The sequence below is a fragment of the Leopardus geoffroyi genome, chromosome A2 (assembly GCF_018350155.1).
Source record: "Leopardus geoffroyi isolate Oge1 chromosome A2, O.geoffroyi_Oge1_pat1.0, whole genome shotgun sequence".
Lineage (NCBI taxonomy): Eukaryota > Metazoa > Chordata > Mammalia > Carnivora > Felidae > Leopardus > Leopardus geoffroyi.
The window spans coordinates 59,651,576-59,666,587 of NC_059331.1; the positions used below are offsets into that span (position 1 = coordinate 59,651,576).

General features: G+C 58.2%; 1 protein-coding gene across 2 annotated transcripts; it reads left to right on the forward strand.

The window, feature by feature from the left end:
• The first annotated feature begins 65 nt into the window (after window positions 1-65).
• On the forward strand, window positions 66-14,704 carry KLF15 (Kruppel like factor 15). Of its 2 annotated transcripts, none has more exons than XM_045494059.1 (3): window positions 66-290; window positions 4,783-5,883; window positions 13,548-14,704. In XM_045494059.1, exons 2-3 carry the CDS (start codon window positions 4,808-4,810, stop codon window positions 13,714-13,716), a joined length of 1,245 nt encoding a protein of 414 aa, XP_045350015.1. In that variant the 5' UTR covers window positions 66-290; window positions 4,783-4,807; the 3' UTR covers window positions 13,717-14,704. The 2 variants fall into 2 exon arrangements, with proteins under 2 accessions (XP_045350015.1, XP_045350014.1); XM_045494058.1 differs by lacking the exon at window positions 66-290 and adding an exon at window positions 3,250-3,511.
• The last annotated feature ends 308 nt before the right edge of the window (window positions 14,705-15,012 follow it).

The following is a 15,012-nucleotide window of genomic DNA, read 5'->3' on the forward strand; positions in this document are numbered from 1 at the left end:
ACGCGCGGCGCGGGCCAATGGGGCGCGCGGCCGGGGCCGAGCCTCCTGCGAGCCTTCGCGGCGCCCGCGGCGTCACGTGAGCCGCGGGGAGTGAGCGCAGAGCGAGCGGCGGCGGGCTAGTGCTCCGCCGCAGCGACCCGCGGGCCAGCGGGCTAGCGAGCCAGCGCAGGACCCGCGGCTGGGCCCGCGGCCGCCGCCGGACCGGGAGCCAGGCCGCCGCCCCCAGCCCAGCCCCCGGGGCCTCAGGACCGCCGGGGCCTGGCCGCCAGCCGGGCGTGCTCCAAGTTCAGGTGGGAGAGGCTCTAGGAGGCCGGAGGGGAGCCCAGGGGGCTGATCGGGACGCGAGTGGGGCGGCGGGACGCCGGCTGGGCTCTGGTGGTGCGGCCGGGTGCCGGCGCCGCTGTCCGGAGCTCCGCGCCAGTGTCGGAGGAAACGCCGGAAAAGCCGGGCGAGCCCTTGCGCGGGGCCTGGGGTCGGACAAGCCCGCGCGAGAGTGACTCCCCCCGTGCCCATCGGCACTTTCCCCGCGCGTGTCCGGGCCGCTGCCTCGGCGCCTGGCCCCGTGGGTCCTGCGCGCCTTGCGAGCCGGCCCTCCCATATGGCGGGCACCGGCGGGGCCTGGCGACCGGAACGGGCCGGCGAACGCGCCGGCCAGTCGGGGGCCGAGGAAGGGGGGACGAGGGGGCTGTGGCGGAGGGGTTACTGTCGGTCACCGCAGCCGTGGCCTCTGGGAGAGGGGCACCGGCCGAGGGCATGGTGCCCGGCCGGCAACGCTCCCGGGCTCTTACCGAGGGGTCTTCCTTTCCCACGCTCCTCCCACACGCGGGCTGGCACCCACGCCAGCTCCACGCGCGAGTATGTCGCGGACACCCTCCGGCACAGCCACACCGCTGCCGCGCACCACGCCCCGCACACGCACAGTCACACGACATGAACTCACACCCCTTCGCGCACACCCGCACTGCTCACACACCTCTTACTTCTACTCCCCACGCAGAGTCCCTGCTGCTTTCCACTGAACATTAGCAGAACGATGGCCAAGGGGTGGCAGGGGCAGAGGAGAGGCCACCCCCACCCACCGTGGCCGTGCTGTTCCCTCTTACCTCCGCACTGTGGTATTCCCTAAGGAGCCCCCCTCCCAGGGCACCAGGGGGCTGTTTTCTCGCCCAATCCCTGGGAAGGTGACAAAAATCCCCAAATGCTTTAGTCCCTCAAATCACCTTTCCCCCAAGGACCGGGTGGCTCGTGGGAGCCCTCGCCGTCCTACAGGTGGGAGAACGCCTGGGCTCTGCGACTTTGGGGCCTGCGGGTGGCGCAGGGACCAGAGACTCTTATTTTGAAGGGCGGCCCCCACCCGCCACCCCCGTGATTTGCACGCTGACCCAATGGCAAGCCCTTGGCCGGCGCTGGGCTTGTTATCAATTACATGTTGTTCCTGCAGCCGCTGTGTCCCCGGGAGGATAAACAGCAGGCCGGGCCGGGCCTGGGGGGAGGGGGCGGAGTCCGGCTGTAGGCCGGGGACGGTGCCCGGAACAGCGTGTCCCCTCCCCCTGCACGCAGCCTGTGCTTCTGGCCATGCCATGTGCTGCTGTGTTTTAGCTTCCTAGCCGGCTCCCTCCAGCCCCTGCGGCCCTTTTTCTATCGCCAGTGCCCCAGTGTGCAACCCTGGCTGACCAGCCCTGCCTGAAAACCCTGCTGCCTGACCCTGGCCATTCCATACCTGGGAGAATCCCCACACCCCCACCCCCTGCCCAACTTCCCCAAGCACCTCTCACACAACCAGCGCGTTCTACCAGGTCCTGTTTTGGAGGCGGGGTGGTGGCAGACTGGATAGTCAGAATAGCTTCTATTTTGGTGGGGAGGTAAACAGAAAAGTACACAAACCCATAACCAAGATGATTTCCCCCCTGGTTACCAACTACTGGAAGAATAGTGTGGGATGATTTAACAGATGGTGGTCAGGGGAGAGCCCCGCAGGCAGTGTCTTCTGAGCTGAGCTCTAAATAAGGCACTCCCACTTGGAGTGTTGGGAGAAGAGGAGCCCACAGAGATAGCACAGTCAAGGTGGAGTGGAGCAGGTGAGGTGAGATGTGGGAGAGATGGGCAAGGCCCAGGTGCTGGGAGAAGATGGGGTCACATTTCCTAGGGAAGTTATTGGATGTTTTCTCCTACCCTACCCTACCCTATCGTACTTACTCCTCCCCCCTCCACACTATTTCTTTTTATACCATTTCATCTGTGAATATCTAATTATCAACTATAATACCATCATCGCACTTAAAAATATGAACACTAACTCCTTACTATCATGTAATATTCGGTTGGTGATCACATTTCAGGGGAGAGTTTTAAGTGGGCAAGAACATGGCCTGATCTGCCTCTTAACCACTAGTTAAGGCCTGTTCCTAGGTTCTAGGAAGGCTGGAGTCCCTCTGATTCCTTAGGATCACATCGGAGAGGCACAAAGACCACGTGTTCACCCATTTGGAGGTTAATCCTAATGGCTGGTACTGACCAACGCCTGAGTGCATGCCAGCCACTGTAGGAAGTGTTCACCTGGTGTTAGCTCATTGAACTCTTTGAGTAACCTGGGAGCTAGGCACTACTGGCAGCATCCCTAGCCAACAGACCGGACACAGAGAAGTTGTGCCACCTGCCCGAGGTTGCCCAGCTAAGTTGCAGAGGCCAGAGCAGAGCCCCCTGCTCAGAGGGTGGGCCAAAGTGGTGGTGGGGGGGCCCAGGGCCCAGTGTGGGCTCCGCACAGCCTTGTTGCCCTTCATGTTATCTGGTACTTTTATTCCTTCCTGGCACCTGATTGGGTGAATAGCATGTATTTTAAAACTTCCAGTTTTAAATCCTCAGATGAGTATTAACAATTAAAGAGCCAAATATCCTCCTGGCAAAACTGCCCTGGGGTATGGACTCGCCAAAGGCATCCACCCTGCCTTAGCTTCCTGGAGCTGCATGAAGCTTCCTGGATTAGTGGGGAACTGAGGTCACTGGGGCCCGGAATAGATGGGGAAACTGAGATTCGGGGAGTGAGGACTTGTCCAAGGTCGCAGCTGATGATGATCCTGGCCCTGACAGGTTTCTGTCCATGGTCAGACCTGTCGGCCGTAGAGTATGCTGTGTGCTAAGTCCAGCAGTGGCCCTCGAGACAGAGCATAGGAGTGGGTGCAGAGTGGGGATAGGCAGCAGAGAATCTCTGATTTTAGACGTGGAACATTCCCTGTTCCCCAACCTCACTGGTCATTGGGCGGGGACAAAGGTCCACAGAGGTGGCTCCATCATAGCCATACACTGTTGACTCTCCTTGGACACCGGACCTAGCATGGCCTTCAGAGGACACAGATGTCCCCTCTCTTCTCTGTTGATGTTCCCTGAGGCCCTCCTGGGCACTAGCTGCCATGCCGGAAGCTGGGAACACAGTGGGGACCCAGCAGAGCAGCCTGCCTTCCTGGAGTTCACGGTCTAGTGGGAAGACGGGAGTTAGCTGGGCCTTCTTGAGGTGGTGAGTGCTCCATGGGGTACAGGCCAAGGGCATCCTCTCTCTCATCCCACTAGGTGGTCGTGTAGTCACATGGGGTAATAGCCGTGCAAGTACTCTGGGACCTGGGTCCACTTTTGCCCTTGTGAGTTATCACTGTGGGGCAGGGCCCTGTCCACCCCATGGTAAAGCCTCAGTAAAGTGTTTGGGTACAGTCAAGAGCCTTTTGTTCTGTCCCTGCCTCTCCCACTTCACAGAGTAGGCAGCTGAGGCTGGAGGGGTCCGAGAACAAGAGGGTGGATGAGGTCTCCCCCTTCAGATGGGGAAACAGAGCTGGTGAGAGCAGGTGCATATGGGTCTTTAATTTTTTTGCGGGGGAGGCACAAATTCGACTTGTCTGATTAAAATATAGACTGCCAAGTTGAGGTTCAATCTCAGATAAAATATTTTTTTAAATTTTTTTTCTGTTTATTTTTGAGAGAGACAGAGAACAAGCAGGGGAGGGGCAGAGAGAGAGAGAGAATCTGAAGTGGGCTCCAGGCTCCAAGCTGACAGCACAGAGCCCGACGCAGGGCTCGAACTCACAAACTGTGAGATCATAACCTGAGCTGAATCGGACGCTCAACCGACTGAGCCACCCAGGCACCCCTAAAATAATTTAATATGAGCATATCCCATTTAATATTTGGGACATACTTATGTTAAACGTTGCTTGTTTTTTAAAACCTGAAATTCAAATCTAACTGGGTGGCCTGAAGTTTTATTTGTTTAATCTGGCAACCTTACCCAAGCTCCAACCAACACAAGGGTCAGGGGGCAAATGGCCATCCTCCTGCCCCCTTCCAGTGAGTCAAGAATGAAGCTGAGGTCAGGTGTCCTCAGAAGTGCAGCCACTCCAGTCAGCTGGACAAGGTTCCCCAATGTTGGCCATTTCAGGGTACAGACATCCTCCTTGCATACTTTCTTGCTCACACGTGCACACACTCAATCATTCACAGATACACACGTGTTCTTTCCCAGAACTGTTCTGGAAAACCTGTTTGAAACCAAAAGTACCCCGGATTGTGCAATGGGCTTGGAGAGCGCTCTTTTGCAAACAGGTGGTGCAATTTCGGAAAACACTCTTGCAGACAGAGTTCTCCCACGGGATGGGATGGAGACAGGATCCAGGCATTTGGCAATGGGAGACTGTGGGCAGGCAGCGGAGGTGGGGGGGGGGGGCAGTGCACAGGCCCACGAGGTGGCAGGTGAGCATGCCATCCTTCTGACCAGGCCTCCTTTGTTCTTCTCTGCAGCCGCCACCGGCACGGCCAGGCCAGCATGGTGGACCACTTGCTTCCAGTGGACGAGACCTTCTCGTCACCGAAATGCCCAGTTGGTTATCTGGGTGACAGGCTGGTCGGTGGGCGGGCGTACCACATGCTGCCCTCGCCCCTCTCCGAGGATGACAGTGACGCCTCCAGCCTCTGTTCCTGTGCCAGCCCGGACTCGCAAGCAGTCTGCTCCTGCTATAGCGGTGGCCCGGGTGCTGAGGGCCAGGATAGCATCTTGGACTTCCTGCTGTCCCAGGCCACACTGGGCAGTGGTGGTGGCGGTGGCATCGGGGCCAGCAGTGGCCCCATGGCCTGGGGGTCCTGGCGGCGGGCACCAGCACCTGTGAAGGGGGAGCATTTCTGCTTCCCCGAGTTTCCTGTGGGTGACCCTGATGACGTCCCAAGGCCCTTCCAGCCCACCCTGGAGGAGATTGAAGAGTTTCTGGAGGAGAACATGGAGCTGGGGGTCAAGGAGGCCCCAGAGGGCAGCAGCAAGGACTTGGAGGCCTGTGGCCAGCTCTCAGCCGGGCCACACAGGAACCACCTCCATCCTGGGTCCAGTGGGAGAGAGCGTGGCACTCCCCCTCTGGGCAGTGCCAGTGTGGGTGGCAGCCAGAGTCCGGGTGGGGGGCCCACATCTGACGGCCCCATCCCCGTGCTGCTGCAGATCCAGCCTGTGCAGGTGAAGCAGGAGTCGGGCAATGAGCCTGCCTCCCCTGGGCAGGCCCCGGAAAGTGTCAAGGTAGCCCAGCTTCTGGTCAACATCCAGGGTCAGACCTTTGCACTGGTGCCCCAGGTGGTGCCCTCCTCCAATGTGAACCTGCCCTCCAAGTTCGTGCGTATCGCCCCTGTGCCCATCGCCGCCAAGCCCATTGGGTCGGGACCCCTGGGGCCTGGCCCCGCCGGCCTACTCATGGGCCAGAAGTTCCCCAAGAATCCAGCGGCAGAACTCATCAAAATGCACAAATGTACTTTCCCCGGCTGCAGCAAGATGTACACCAAGAGCAGCCACCTCAAGGCGCACCTGCGCCGGCACACAGGCGAGAAGCCCTTTGCCTGCACCTGGCCGGGCTGCGGCTGGAGGTCAGTATGACAGGTGACAGGCCAGGCCGTGAGCACGGCCAGCTCGTCTCTGCTCCCCTGGGGGTGTGGTCAAGGCCCAGTTCACCATTAGATAAGGCTGATTAGGAAGGGGAGATGGGGCGGGCAGGCAGCGGGGCCAGAGCTGGCGTGGCTGCCCACAGGCTTCCTTGTCCCTGCTTCCCTACTGATCACTGAAGCCTGAAGCCACCTGGTCTCCAGGTTCATAATGACCCGGTCCGGCTTGCTGCGGGTGAGGGGCTGGGCCATGGCAAAAGGGCTCTCTTAGTAGTAACAATGGCAGCTAAGAATGATGGAGTGAGGGCTGTATGTCAGATGGGGTTGTGGCCCTGTGTGCGCTGTTCCCTCAGTGCCTCACAGAACCCCTAAGGGCAAGTGCTACCCTTACAGCTGAGCAAACAGGCTCAGACAAGCTATGTAACTTGCCCAAGGCCACACCACTTGGTAAATGGAGTTTGGGCCCAGAGGGTCGCATCAGAGGCGTCATATCCTGAAAAAATGCTGCTTTTCCGACCGGAGGGACCAGGTTCACTTGTGGACGTCCTCAGACACCTGGACAGGCCTGGCCCTTGCTTCCCTGCGGGTACCTGAAGGTGTATCTGGGAAGCTGTGAAGGAGGACCAGGCTGGGGGTGCTGCAGCAAAGGTGGATGAGTCCTCCCGGACTCTACTCTGTGTGGTGCAACACGAGAAGCCAGCTCTCAAAGGACCGGAGTCTTGCTCCAGGGCTGCTCAGCCAGCAGACGGCAGAGCTGGATGGGATCCCCCCGGGTCACCCTCACCTGGGCCCCCAGGGGTCCCCAGATCACCCTTCAGGTGGACTGGGTGCACCTTTCCCTGAAAAGCAGGCAGCCGGGAGCTCGCACCCTCAGGGGCACCACAGCTGGGCTGTCTCCAGTTTTTAGGACACCTACCCTGCAGGAATCTGGCCTATCTGGCCGGGGGTGGGTGCAGTGTGCATTACCAGCACATTCCCGGTCTTTACTGCCAGGGCTGCTGTGGCCGCCGCTTTGTGAGTGTGCGTGAGAGAGCGACCTGGCATGCCCCTCTGTGTGCAGACCTCACAAGAGGGCGTGTAGCTGCGTGTGCACCTACGTGTATTTGCTTTCTTCGTGTGTGTCTGGGTGTGCTGCAGGACTACGCATGTCATGTACCTTGCGTGTGCGTGTGCATCCGTGTGGGTGTGGCCTACAGGGAGCAGTTGGCAGCTTCTTGGTCAGACTCATCCGGCAGCTCAGGAGGGTTGGCCCCAGTTAGGAGGTGCTGGCCACAGAGTCCTGGCCAGCTGAGGCCCTGACTGCAATATGTGATGTGACCCTGCAGCCGCTTTCCGTGGAGTGCTGAGCTGGCCAAGGAAGAGACTTTTCCCAAATAGTGTCTTGGGTTATGGAGGCCCTTCCTGATGAAGGGTCTCATGCAGCCACTGCTCCAGAGGCACCCACCGGACAGGCCCACGGGGCTTCTGCCAGAGGCCCATAGGGTGTCGGTGCTGGTGTCACATCCTTCTCTGAGCCTCTGCCATAGTCTGTTGAGTGGGCCCCCAGGTGACAGATGTACCTGCAGGGCCACTTTGAGACCTGGTACACTGGTGGGTATGCGGTATTGGTGGTCAGAGCTTGGGGGTGTGGGGAAGCCGAGGCACTGGGGCCATAGAGGCAGGTGCTCAACTGTAGAAGGGAGGGCCATTGACCTTGGGTGGGGGGTAGCTGGCGGCAATGGTGGGAGCCTCAACCTATGTCACCTTCTGACTTGCTATGTGCTCTCGGGGAGCTCCCCCCTGGCCAAGCCTCAGTTCCCCATCTGTGAAGTGGGGGGCCTGCTCTCTCCCTCTCCCTCTCAGGGCCAGGGGCGCAGGGGTGCTCAGCACCACCCCTTTCTCATTGGTGTCACTGTTACTCATACAAGGGCAGAGTCTGAGAAGAGTATCATTTTGGAGGTGGCCCAGACTCACAGGGACTCCTCTTAGATGCATTTTCTCTTGGGGGGGGGGCAGGCAGGGCTGTGGAGGGGTCAGGCATCTGGCTGGACAGAGCACTGGTCTGACTCCTGATGGGCTCACCTTCCTGGGCACTGTCCCCTGGCCACTGCTAACTCTTGGCGAGTGGCCCTTCCTGTTGGGATGAGGCTGGACAGGGCTACAGGGAGAAAGGTGTGGTCCTTGGTGAAGGCTACCCACTTGTCTCATTCCCCCAGGAGGAGGGGACGTGCTTTCTGGGCTGTCTCAGAGAACAGACAGAATCCTCAGCCCAGAGCGCATCTTAGGGAGGCAGATCTCACCCCCAACACCGCAGCCTCAGGAGATAGTGAGTTTCCCATGGTAGGAAGTGTGCAAGCAAGAGTGGGATTTGTGGAGGGGATTCAGCCTTGCCACTTTCTGGGTCCTGGCACTGTTCTTGCCCAGGACCCACTTGGCAGGGGAAGGCACGGCATGTGCCTGGCATAGTGAGTTCCTGTGGAACTGACCCTGGGGCCATCCTTGCCTCCAGCCACTCCTAGGCCTTCAAAGGCCTCCCCAGCTTCTCCCAGGGTTCCCCTGGAATGGGATCTGGCCTTTGTGGGATTACACGTGATGGAGGCACAGGCAGTTGAGGGTACCTGTGTTTTGGGAGAGCTATTTCTCTGAGGATGCAAGAGTCCCTCATTGGCCTTCAGGAGTCCAGAACCCCTGGGGATGTACACGAGATGCGTGTGTCCCTTCTATGTGGAGGGAGCCCTTGCAGTAGTTGGGCAGGCAGGCCGACCGGCACTGGGACAGCTTGATCTGGACAGGACAGCAGAAGTAGTGGTGATGATGGCAATTGGGCGCCACATTTTCTGGCCACCGACTGTATTCTGGTGCTCAGAGTGGGAATCCCTTCCACAAATCCCCATTACTTGGTTGTATACTTCCTGCCATGAGGAGCCCATTACTTTATGAGGCTACTCTCGCCTCTTCATGTACTTGGGACTCTTAGATTCCTATCCACACTTTGCATTCTGGCCTGATCTGCTGGCCAGCCTCCCTTGCACAGTGCAGGCTCCCACTCGGGCCCCCACCCACTTTGCCCCCTCTGTGTGCCCCTTGTCTCCAACACTTCCCTCCTGATGGCAATGGTAGTCGATCTTGCAATGGTCCCTGCTTTTTTCTGCACATGTCACAGAAATGAGCTCGTTGAGCCCTCAGGACAGCCCCATAACGTGGGCGCACCAGTCTGCATTTCCAGAGGGCCCACAGGGGTGGAGCTAGTGAGTGTGGCTCTGGTTGTGCCCTCAAGCAAGTGCCTCAGCCCCACCCTGTCCCACCAGCAGTCTGGTGGGCATGCCTTTCTCACCTGGACAGCTACGCAGCTGGCCTTTCCCTCATCCTCTCTCCCTGTGCACCTGTTACCATGATGGCTGGGCGTCGTCTCTCCCCGACGAAGCCATCAGCTCTTTCAGATGTGAAGCTTCTGGGTGAGGAGCAAAGAGCTAACAGTAACAACAGCAATAACAGAGCTCTCGTGCACGCGCTGAACATTCCAAAGTAACTCATTGAGTGCGCCAGATAAGTCCACAAGGTAGGCACCAGTATGCTGCCCCCATTTAGAGAGGAGGAATTTGAGGCACAGAAGAGTTAAGTAATTTCTCCTTGGTCACACAGCTAATGAGTGGCAGCGTCCGGAGTCCAACCCAGACCGTTTGCCCCTTGACCTCCTACACCCAGACTCAGGACCTCTCTCCAGCCCCCTGCGTACCCTCCAGTGAGGGATGGCCAGCCCCAGTGCTGGGAGGGAGGACCTCCACCTGCAGCTGGTCTTCAGGCAGCACCCCTGCACACTTGCCTGCCTCCTTGTATGGGGAGTTTACCACTCCCAAGGCCACCTATCTTCCTGGTGGCCCTGGCCCTGTGTCCTGTGCCCCTTTGTGAAATGATGGTGGCTCCCCCACTCCCCCACCCCTGCAACAGCCAGGTCATCATTTTGCCAGGTCACCAACCCCCCACTTCCTTCAGCTTTTGATCCTGAACCCAGTATTCTCTGTCCCCTTCCTTCTCGTGACGTGGTTCTGGCATCCTTGACGGGGCCGAAACCAGACTTTGCCTGTTCCAGTCTGTCTGGGAAGTGGCTGTTTGCCCGCCTTCCTAGAAGTTCCCTTGCTACGCTCTCAGACACAGGCCCCTTTTGTTCACGGCAGCAGAACATCCTGTTCCGGAATGGCCAAGCCATTCTATCCAGTAAGAATCCCCTCCTTCCACAGCTAATATGAATATTAATAACTTCTAGCAGTCCTGTGTGGCAGGTACTGCGGTCATCCCTGGGGGACACAGGGGGCCCAGAAAAGGGAGCCTGTGGGCCTGAGGCCCCAGAGCCAGGATAGGATTCAGACCTGGTGGTACACTGCTGGCCTGCTTGGTTCCCATGTCTCTGCTGCCCTTATTCAACAAGGCATTCTCTCACCCCTTCCCCCAAGTGGTGTTGGACAGGTTGTACACTGTACAAATCTGGGGGGGGCACCATGCCCATTGCAGGCCTTGAGACTTGTCTACAATAATGGCTTTCTGGCTGATGGAAGGAGCACTTTGCACAAAGGTGCTGTGTGTGCCAGCGGTGGGGCTGATGTTACGGGCTGCTTCCCTCTCTAGTACCTCAGCAGCACAAATCATCGTGCTGACCCATATGCTCCTGGATGTCACCAAGGAGCAGGTTCTGCGCTGAGCAGCTTGCAGGTAATCAGAGCTCACGGTCATTGAATCATTGCCACGTGCTGAGCACTGTTGTAAACCCTCAAGTATCTTCCCCAATCCGCATAGTCCCCCGAGGCAGATCTGTTGTTTCCACGTCTCCAAGTGGGGAAACTGAGCCTCACAGAACTTGGTGACTTGCCCGGGTCACCTGGTCATAGGTGGCAGAGCTCACAGCCTGCAGAGCCTGCATCTTAGCCACCCGGCCCCCCTCCCACTATGTGGTCCCCGGGCTCCTCCAGTGGCTGCTGTCTGGGAGAATGTGAGGGTGTGCGGTAGGGATCCTCTGAGGGCTCAGTTCCCAGGGATGGACCGCTCAGGTCACAGGGCCCTAAGGCAGCAGGGAGGAGGCTGGCAGGTAGGGACAGCTTGTTCTCAGGCCTAGCTCTCATGATGTGCCCAGGATGAGAGGGCCACTGTGGCCATTGTGTCAACTCCTTTGGCCTCTGAGACGAGTCCCAGCAAGTGGGCCAGAATCCCAAAGTCTTCATTGGACGAGTGAGGAAATCTTGTCCAGGACCACACCGGGGATCCTGGTGGGGTAGGGACCTGAAAGGATCCTGCCGTTCTGCTGGCTCTGACCCTGGCAAGCCCCTTATCCTTTTTGAGCCCTTGCTGTGGTGTTGTCAACCCTATGGGACTGATCCTGGCTCCCTGGCCAGAAAGGTGCAAGGTAATCCCAGTGCCTCATGCCCAGGATGGCTCAGATATTGCTGGTGGTGTTGTTTCTGTGGCTTCCTGCTTACCCCTGTCCTGGGCAGGCCCACCTGTATAGAAGCTGTATGTTCAGCTCCTGCTGGGGCAGGTGGTCCTGGCCTGAGAGCACGGTCCAGGCTCTGACTGCCGGGGTGCGTTGTGCAGCTTCCTCACTGGCTCAGGGCTCCAGTGATATACCGCCCAGCCAGGCAATGTGGAGGAGGCCAGGCACAGCAGGGAGCTGGATCAGGATCTTCGCTCCGGCCTTGGCTGCTCTGTCATGCTGGGGATGCTGGATCAGGCCCTCATCACGCTGAGCCTTGGTTTCCTCATCTGGCAAATGGGCCAGTCTTCCACAGCTCCAAAGATAGGCTGAGAGCATTGCTCTGTAGCAGCCTCAGTTGACACTCTGGGATATGAAGCGGAGTGCCAGCTGCCTGTCTTCTGTGCTTCTGGGCCCGGCTCCCTATCTGGTGCTCAGGCCGTCCTACTGCCCACCTCGAGCCTTCCTCAGGGAATGTTCTGCTGTGTCCTTCTGATTCTTGGCAGGCTGTGGGATTAAAGCTTCCACCAATAGGGTCAGGCCACAGGTAGGCTACCGGTCCCAACACATTGGCTGGTCTGGGGACAGCTGTTCCACCTAACCTACCTCTTGCTGTGTGGCCCCAGGTTCGGGAAGGGACTGTTGGTCCTGGTACCTGTGTGTGTGTACATGTGTGTGCTCACGTAGGTACACGTATGCCCACACACATGATGTGCATACGTGTACATGTGTGCGTGTGCACACCCTGTGCACCCGTGTAGAGTGGACGCATGTGTGTGCAGTGCACCCATGCTTATGTAGCACATGGGTAGCTTGTGTGTATGGGTGTGTCTGTGTGCATTGCATGGTGTGCACGCATGTGCGTGTTTGTGCATGCCGTGGAATTTGAGAGTGCCCTGTAACAGTCCTCCGTCCTCCTGTGGGTGCTTGCTGTGTCCACGCTCTCACGTGAATGTACTTGCTGCTATCTGCCATGCACCAGGCCCTGGGCTGCTTGTGGGATGGACCACAGGGAACGAGACACACATCTTTCCTCATGGAGCTGATGGTCTAGTGGTACAGGCTGACATTCATTAAGAAGTTGGAAGCGAATTTAAAGTTACAATAGTGGCAGGGCCAGGAAATTGAGGTGCATATAGTGCTGTGGGAGCCTAGAATGGGATGCAGTCCCGGAGGGCTTTCTTGAGGAAGTGACATTTGAGCTAAGTTCTAACAGATGGGGGGAGGCAGCAAGGAGAGGGGAGAGAAAAGCATTCCAGGACTGGAAAAAGTATGTGCAAATGTCCTGTGGCAAGAAGGACCAAGGATAGGTCCGTTTAGATGGAGCAAGAGGAAGACAGTATGTGGCGGAGGAGGGGGACGAGTGGGATCTCGTTGTCAGGATGAGGGTCACGGGATGGAGAGAGCTTCAAATCCCTGAAGTCAGTGACAACATTCTGAGCCCTGTGGTCCAGCTCAGATCCTTACCTCTCGCATTAGCAGCTGCTCATTCTCAGTGGCCTCTGGGCTATGGGAGCACTCGCTCCCAGGCAGGCTGAGTTCAAGAGAGGGAAGTGGCAGGGGAACCATTTAAACTCTCAGAAGTACCTTGCAGTGGCATGGTTTTGTTTGGTGACGTTTTAGGGGGCCCAGCCTTCAGGAAAGCGGTGTCTGGGACTGGAGTGGGGACTCAAGTCTGAAGACCCCCACCTCCGCTGTAATGGAGGCAGGAGGAGCCGGGAGATCCCTGCAAGGCCGGGGAGACACCTCTCCCAGGCTTCAGCTTTGGCTCGGGACAGGCCTCCCCACGCACACGCTCATAGAAGTCCCAAGTTCTGGCCTAAGGGGGCAAGGGAACGCGAGGTGTATCAGGGCCAGGATGACCCCACTGCACACTGCCGGGCGGGAGGGGGCTGTGAGCAGTAATCCCGGACTCTGGTGGGCTTGATCGCCTATCGGAATATTTACCAGCTGCTCGCAGGCCCAGATGCCTGAGAGCGGACCGCCGTGCAGCACTGGGCCTTTTACTGGCAGTTCTGGAGGGGGTTTGGGCGATGGGGCTTGGGACAGTGACTTTTCAGCAGTGGATTCAGAAGTTCTCGGGAGCCGGAGCAGCGCCGGGGCCGCGCCTGCCGGGCCCGTGCATAGAGCCCTGCACCTGCTGGCCGCGCTCTGGGTGGGCGTCCGGCGGGGCGGGTCTCGCTGACCGCTGCCCGTGCGTGTCCCGCAGGTTCTCCCGCTCGGACGAGCTGTCGCGGCACCGGCGCTCGCACTCGGGCGTGAAGCCCTACCAGTGTCCCGTGTGCGAGAAGAAGTTCGCGCGGAGCGACCACCTCTCCAAGCACATCAAGGTGCACCGCTTTCCCCGGAGCAGCCGCTCGGTGCGCGCGGTGAACTGAGCGCCCGCCGGCCCCGCCCCCTCACCCGCCCAGTTCTTTTGTAGCAATAATTTATTTGCCTCTTCAGAGGCACGTGACGATGTTGCAAACCCACCTTCTGGAGCCTGGGAGGTGCAGGAAGAGAGGGGCTTGCCTGGGAGGCGGGAACCGGAGCCGCCCGGCCCGCTGCCTTTCCCGGGAAGACCTAGAGCCACGCCCGGGTCCCTGGGGTCTGAGCCCCTAGCACCCGCGCAGGGGGCCCTGCCTTCCCGCCTTTGTGCCTTCGTGCCTTCCAGCGGGCCGGCCTGTGCTGCAGCGGCGGCGCGGGGAGCCTGGACCTTCTCCCACTGGGCTCCCTGCTTGGGCCAAGGCCGGCACTTTTTGCTCAGAAGAAGAAATGTGCCGTTTTGAAATGTCAGTTCCCAGAGGGAGCTGTGCTGGGAAGAAGGAAGTAGGCCAGAAGTCCAGGGCTGCACTGTGGTGTGAGGGTGGCTTGGTCCCAGACCTCTGGCTCAGCCTGACTGCCGGAGGAGGAGGAGGGTACGGGAAGGGCCGTCAGGGGTTTAGAACCTGGCCTCTGGGCAGATAATGGAATTAGGGTGAAAAGCCCCCTCTTTGGGGGGGGGGGGTCTGGCAATGCATGTGCTTGAGTTAAACAGTGCGGGGCAGACAGGTGCAGTCTAGGTACCCAGCATGGCTCATCCCCTCGTCCTGTTTCCAGACAAATCCAGACACCAGCCTCCAGGATCACCTTGGGGAAAAGAGGGGAGCAGGCTGCATTGCGTGTAGACGAACTAGATAGAGCCTCCGAATCCTGATTTAGAAATGCATTCCTTATTTTGTCTAGAAATTAATATCAAATGAACTAGCTTGTTTTGACAGGTTTATTTCACATCCTATGAATGTATGTAAATAAGCTGTACATAGGTACATCTACATAAAATATCTTTTAATAACATATCAACATTTGTGTACATTTGAAATTAAAAAAATCTATAAAGCTGGTGTACATATGTTACAATTATGTATATTTTCTTTGGTCCTTCATAAAAATATATTTACTTTGCCAATAAAAAGAAAAAAGAACTCGATAACTTTATGGCATTCCAGTGCTGTTTTCCTGTTTCTCCAGAAAGTGGGTGTGATTCTGAGGGCCGAGGCTCTGTGTCTGTGTTTGCAGCATTTAGGGAGCCTTGTTTTGTATCCAGAGGGACACAAAGATCCCTTAGGGGTTCAGCCCCTGGCCCATCAGTGCAGGCTTCCCAAGGCAAGCCCTCCTCCATGCTGGCTGCTGGGTTTTTGCTCATTGTGGACTCC

Bases quoted from the DNA above. Each gene is read 5' to 3' on its own strand.
- KLF15 (XM_045494058.1), top strand. From the start codon at position 3,408: ATGCCGGAAGCTGGGAACACAGTGGGGACCCAGCAGAGCAGCCTGCCT. The intron at 3,512-4,782 runs GTGAGTGCTCCA...TCTTCTCTGCAG, and splicing joins AGCTGGGCCTTCTTGAGGTG to CCGCCACCGGCACGGCCAGG. The intron at 5,884-13,547 runs GTCAGTATGACA...CGTGTCCCGCAG, and splicing joins TGGCCGGGCTGCGGCTGGAG to GTTCTCCCGCTCGGACGAGC.